The sequence below is a fragment of the Cryptomeria japonica genome, chromosome 2, assembly GCF_030272615.1.
Source record: "Cryptomeria japonica chromosome 2, Sugi_1.0, whole genome shotgun sequence".
NCBI lineage: Eukaryota > Viridiplantae > Streptophyta > Pinopsida > Cupressales > Cupressaceae > Cryptomeria > Cryptomeria japonica.
The window spans coordinates 262,295,377-262,300,607 of record NC_081406.1 but is presented as its reverse complement, the minus strand read 5'-3'; the positions used below and the strand labels follow the sequence as shown (position 1 = coordinate 262,300,607).

General features: G+C 33.9%; 1 protein-coding gene across 1 annotated transcript; it reads left to right on the top strand.

Moving 5' to 3' along the window:
• The first annotated feature begins 1,240 nt into the window (after nucleotides 1-1,240).
• On the top strand, nucleotides 1,241-2,836 carry LOC131050561 (ethylene-responsive transcription factor RAP2-3). Its single transcript, XM_057984762.2, has 2 exons — nucleotides 1,241-1,527; nucleotides 1,641-2,836. Exons 1-2 carry the CDS (start codon nucleotides 1,401-1,403, stop codon nucleotides 2,375-2,377), a joined length of 864 nt encoding a protein of 287 aa, XP_057840745.2. The 5' UTR covers nucleotides 1,241-1,400; the 3' UTR covers nucleotides 2,378-2,836.
• The last annotated feature ends 2,395 nt before the right edge of the window (nucleotides 2,837-5,231 follow it).

The following is a 5,231-nucleotide window of genomic DNA, read 5'->3' as shown; positions in this document are numbered from 1 at the left end:
CGGGTAGGAAACTCAAGTGGTCCTAAAGAGACTTCTTAGGACAAAATAATGAAGTCAATACTTTATAAATTAACATATTCTTTAAGTTTGTAAGATTATTATATCATTAATTTGATGTGGTCCATAATCTGACATTTTAATTAGTGGTCCAAAAGTTGAATGGGATTTAGCAGTCGGTGAATATATTTATACATGATAGACTTTAATTTTTTAAGCACCAATTAAATGAAATGAACAATTAATAAAAATATCATGTTAATAACAAAATTTTAGTCAATGGGTTTTTAGTTTCTTGTTGAAGTTGAATGGTTCTTTATGAATCTACTAAGGATCGAGTTTTAAGATCAAATCTTGTTGAGTGCAAGGATCGACATCATAAGGGTGAGGTCAGGCTTATGCCTTGTATGAATTTGGTGGAATAGATACCCCTCAATACTTGGCTCTTGGGCAGCCTAAGGCTCGTGTGCCCCTGATGAATTTGATAGAATGGATACCCCTCAATCTTTAGCTCTTAATCGACCAATGACTCGTATGCCCCAAATGAATTTACCAAAACTCCCGCATTAATAACTAATACGACTTTGTTGTGATAACAATCCTTCTTAAAAACCCAAACCTTAAAATTATAAAAACAAGGGCAAGACTATACAATTCTGATACATACTTTGTCAATAATAATGTATACTGAATACCTAGGTGGACAATACAACCAATAGGATAGCACCCCTTGTAAGGTTAAAAAATAAACACGTGGGTAAGAATATTGTGGAGTCCACGGGTGAAATAGTACAACTCATGCAACGTAGTACAATTTGGAGTGCTTCTTCGTCGTGGGTACTATTAGACAAAGTAAATAAAAATAATATAGCTGTCTAGCACTTGACCGAATCTTCTATATATCTGCTACATCTTACTTACCAAACAAGTAATGTTTAAATAAAAATAAAGTGGAGCACGTTAAGCCGCTTGCCACGTCATCTGCGTGTTGCGAAATGGCGGCGCTAGAAATCAGCTGGCAGTATGTTGACTTCCGCAAATAGATTTTGACCATCTTAGCGCCAACCTAGGCGACAAAGCTGCCGCAACCTAACCAGTCAGCTCAGAATATTCTTATTTAACTTCCAGGAATAAGACCCAATTGTTGACAGTTCGGGTGATGATGTCAGCAAACAAATTTCCACGCGTAATTTTCGGGGACGGAGATTGCGAGTCTATAAATACCTTGGCATATCCATTCACTTTTTCTTCAAGTTACAAAGACTTCTGTGTTGAAGCAGAGCTTGAGTGGTATTTTTCCTAGGGTTTAGGGTTTATTGCAGGGAACAAGACTTTTGGAGCAGAGATTGAGTGGTATTTTCTAGGGTTTTTAGGGTTTACTTTTGGTTTACAAGAGTGATGCCATGTGTGGAGGTTCGATAATTGCTGATTTCATTCCCAATCGGCGCTCTCGGCGAGTGACCGGAAACGACCCGTTTGGCTCGGCCTCGGGTTCGATCCTTGATTCAGAGCAAGGATTTACGCCTACTGGTAAGTCCAGATCAGAGGGTCCCTTTTTCTCAGTTTTGCTGCGTTTTGGTCGGGTTAATGCTTTTGATTTGTGAATGATTTCGGGCTAATGCTTTTGTTTTGTGGATGATTAGGGTTTCAAGGTAAAGGAGGAGGGAGAAAGAGGAAGAATTTGTACAGAGGGATCAGGCAGCGGCCGTGGGGTAAATGGGCGGCAGAGATAAGGGATCCCAGAAAAGGCGAGAGGGTTTGGCTTGGTACCTTTAACAGTGCCGAAGAAGCTGCTAGGGCTTATGATGCTGCTGCTCGTGAGATCAGGGGCAAAAAGGCTAAGCTTAATTTCGCCACTGAGGCGCCCCCTCCGCCGGCAAAGGATTTGAATGAAAGGAAAGCGAGGGAAATGGTACAGTGTCCTCCATGGCAGTGGTATGGCCCTGTGCAGTATGCTGACTCGGCGTTTCAGCTGTCGACGTGTGCAACCAAACAGAGCCGCTCCTGCCAGAGTGTGCCGTTTTCCAGTACGGTCGATGACAATTTTAATGCCCCCGAGATGAGTAACCTGATGCCACCTCATCGTAACGCTGACGTGGATTCTCTGTTTCGACAGGCTGGCAGCAGCTCCAGCGTGGTGTCCTTCGAGTCCAGTGGGGCAGAGGAGTCGAAAGCGGCGGATGTTTCGGAGCTGAGAGGCCCTGTGAAGGAGGAATTTGTAGATTTGGAGTTCAGAAACGAATTGAGAGCTCTCGAATCGTATTTAGACTTGACAGAACCCACATATTCTGAAGGAAGCGTTGATTTTCATGAAACAGGGGCGGATCCGGAAGCGACTTGCATAACAGAGGAGGATTTCGTCGGGCTTTGGAGCTTTTAATGGGGACTCCAGATCCATTTAAGTGCCATCCATTCTCTTATCTCAGTAATTTCTTGGTTTGCTATGTTCACATTCCTCCTCTCTTCTTTGAATAGATATTTGGTTTGCGTTGCATTTTGCTTTTTCCAGCTGCCCCTAAATGCTGCTATTGAATCTTGTAACAGTTTTCTGCCGTTCCAATGGGCGGGACGGTGCCAGGAAAATTGGTTTTGAATATTTTTTCTTAATAAAGCCGATTTCAAGCTCTTTCCAGATCTGCGGCTGAGGCGCGTGGTACCTGGAGGCTTGCAAATTCACGGTCAGTTTCAGGGAATCTGGATGCTTCATTTTATGTGAATCGTTTGGATTTGGATCATAATAATCCATGATCTATTGAAAATGCTGTAAATATAAAGAACACAAATTTTACACAGATTAATTATTTTTTCCCATATCGAACAAAGCGGGTAAAATTTACAAGAAAGAAAGCTATGAAATGTAGCTGAAAAGAATAGCTGTACATTCAATATCTTAGTCACAAGGCTGCAGTTTCTTTTCCATAAAATTTTCAAGAGAGAAAGCTATCAAATGTAACTTGAAATAATAGCTGTACCTCAAAAATCTCAGCTATGAGACTGCAAGAAAGAAAGAAAATTACAGAGATTAATTTTATTAAATTATTTCTTTAATAATAAAAACAGGCAGTAAAAATGTCACCGCTTGGTAGTAGAGCTTTTAACCATTGGCGGACAAGCCATGGTTTTAGCTTAAAAATTTCGACACGTTTAGTCGGTTCTTACACTTATTCGTACTTTTGTCACTTTGAACATGTTTTTATTTATTCCTAATAATATACATGTCTTTTAATATAAAATAATGTTCTTCTAGTTAATAAAGTTTTAATTTCACCTTATCATTAAATATACTTTGTGATTCATATTTATTTTCAGTCTCATTAAAAAATATATTTTATTGTAGTAAACTTCATTAATTTGTTTAATTTGCTTAGGTAGTTTATCTGAATGTTAATTTGGTTCTTAGATATTTTTCAAATTTAAAATAAATTATATTTTAATAATATGAAATGTTTTAATTTTATATAAAAAGAGTTGCAATGTTGTATTGATTTAAATTCAATATAGATTGAAAGTGTGAAGAAAAAATATATAATGTTAAATTTTATTTTTTATAAATTTAAAGAAATTGAAATATTATAATAACAAAATATATGATTGTCATAATTTGTAAATTAGCTTAAAATAAAATATATTTGTCAAAAAAACTATATAATTTACAATATAGTGTAAAATAAAACTTATGTTTTTAAATAAATGTTTTTTAAACTTATGCACCATCTAATAGATTTGAGTTAAAAATTAACAAAAGATTACAACAATAAGAAACCATGAAACTGAGAAGTGAAATAAAAGAGAGAGAGATTAAATTAGACCCAATGCTATAAAAATTGGAAGATATTTTCATTGTACAAGTTTTTTCAAAAATGAGTTTGTAAATTTGAAATATTTATTTAAATCAACAAAAACTTTTAAATAATACAGCATGACAATTTTTTATTAATCTATGATTGGTTTTTTATTTTTATTTTTAAGGCATGTAATGTAAAATATTAATTCTTATAAATTTAGAGAAATTGAAATTTTATAATAATAAAATATAAGATTGTCATAATTTCTAAATTAGATTAATTAAATATATATTGTAGAATAAGATATATGTTTCTAAAAACATATTTTACACATGTTAAATGTGTGAAAATATCACTTAACAAACCTATACATGGTTTAATAGATTAAGTTAAAAATAACAAAAAGATTATAATAATAAGAAACCATGAAACATACACAAGTGAAATAATTTTTATTTTTTTTAAACATAAAGAGAAAAAGAGACCACAGATTATATCCAACACTACAATATTAGAAGAAATATTTCTATTGTATAACTTTCATAATGATATGAGTTTGTGTATTTGAAATGTTTTTTAAATCCACAAAAGCTTCTAAATAATAGAGCATGAAAATGATATTTTCACTTATGATTGGTTGGTTGTTTTTTAAGTTAAAAAAGTTTAAAAGGACTTTATCCTTTTATTATCAAGAACCAAAATTATCAATAAACACATTTTCAACAATTAAGTGCATGCATATAAATTTAAATAGTATCATTGACACTAGGTGAGAAAAAGATAATGCAATTAAGTCATGAAAAATGTTGTTTTCAATTGATATGCCATGAGATCCTCATCTTCTTGTATTGTTTCTTTGCTTTGCAACTTGTTGTTCTTGTGCTAGGGCCCGCATAAGCCTATAACACATGTGGGTTGATGTTTTCATGTAGTAATCTGATGTTGATGTTAGTGTTTTAGATGGTAGTGCTACTATAGTCCAACACTTTTTAAGGTTTGATTTAACTTTGAGGATATCTTTTAAAATTGTCAACTTTTCATTCATAATGCTTTTTGCCTTAAGCATGTCCATTTCTTTAGCCTTCTATTGATTAGAAACTACCAATCACACCTAGGTGTGCAATGGGTATGCCAAAGAGGATTGGAAAGTGAAATAGGGAAAATTTTGGTCTATTTTTTTGCATATATGTGAATTGGATATTGAAGAAGTGTTGGCGAAGGGCTTTGTCTATGCAAAATAAACTCAAATTAGTTTCACCTTTTTTACTTTAAGAGATAAATAGAGACCATTAGTAAGAGGGAGCATTTTACAGATAAAATAGCATGCAAAGCACCAAAACGTGTAAATTTTAAGAGACAGATGGCAATAATATTTGGTAAACTGACATATGATGTCAAATTTAAGAGATAAATGACAATAATGTTTGGAAAACTGATATATTGCAAATT

Bases quoted from the DNA above. Each gene is read 5' to 3' on its own strand.
- LOC131050561 (XM_057984762.2), top strand. From the start codon at position 1,401: ATGTGTGGAGGTTCGATAATTGCTGATTTCATTCCCAATCGGCGCTCT. The intron at 1,528-1,640 runs GTAAGTCCAGAT...GTGGATGATTAG, and splicing joins GCAAGGATTTACGCCTACTG to GGTTTCAAGGTAAAGGAGGA.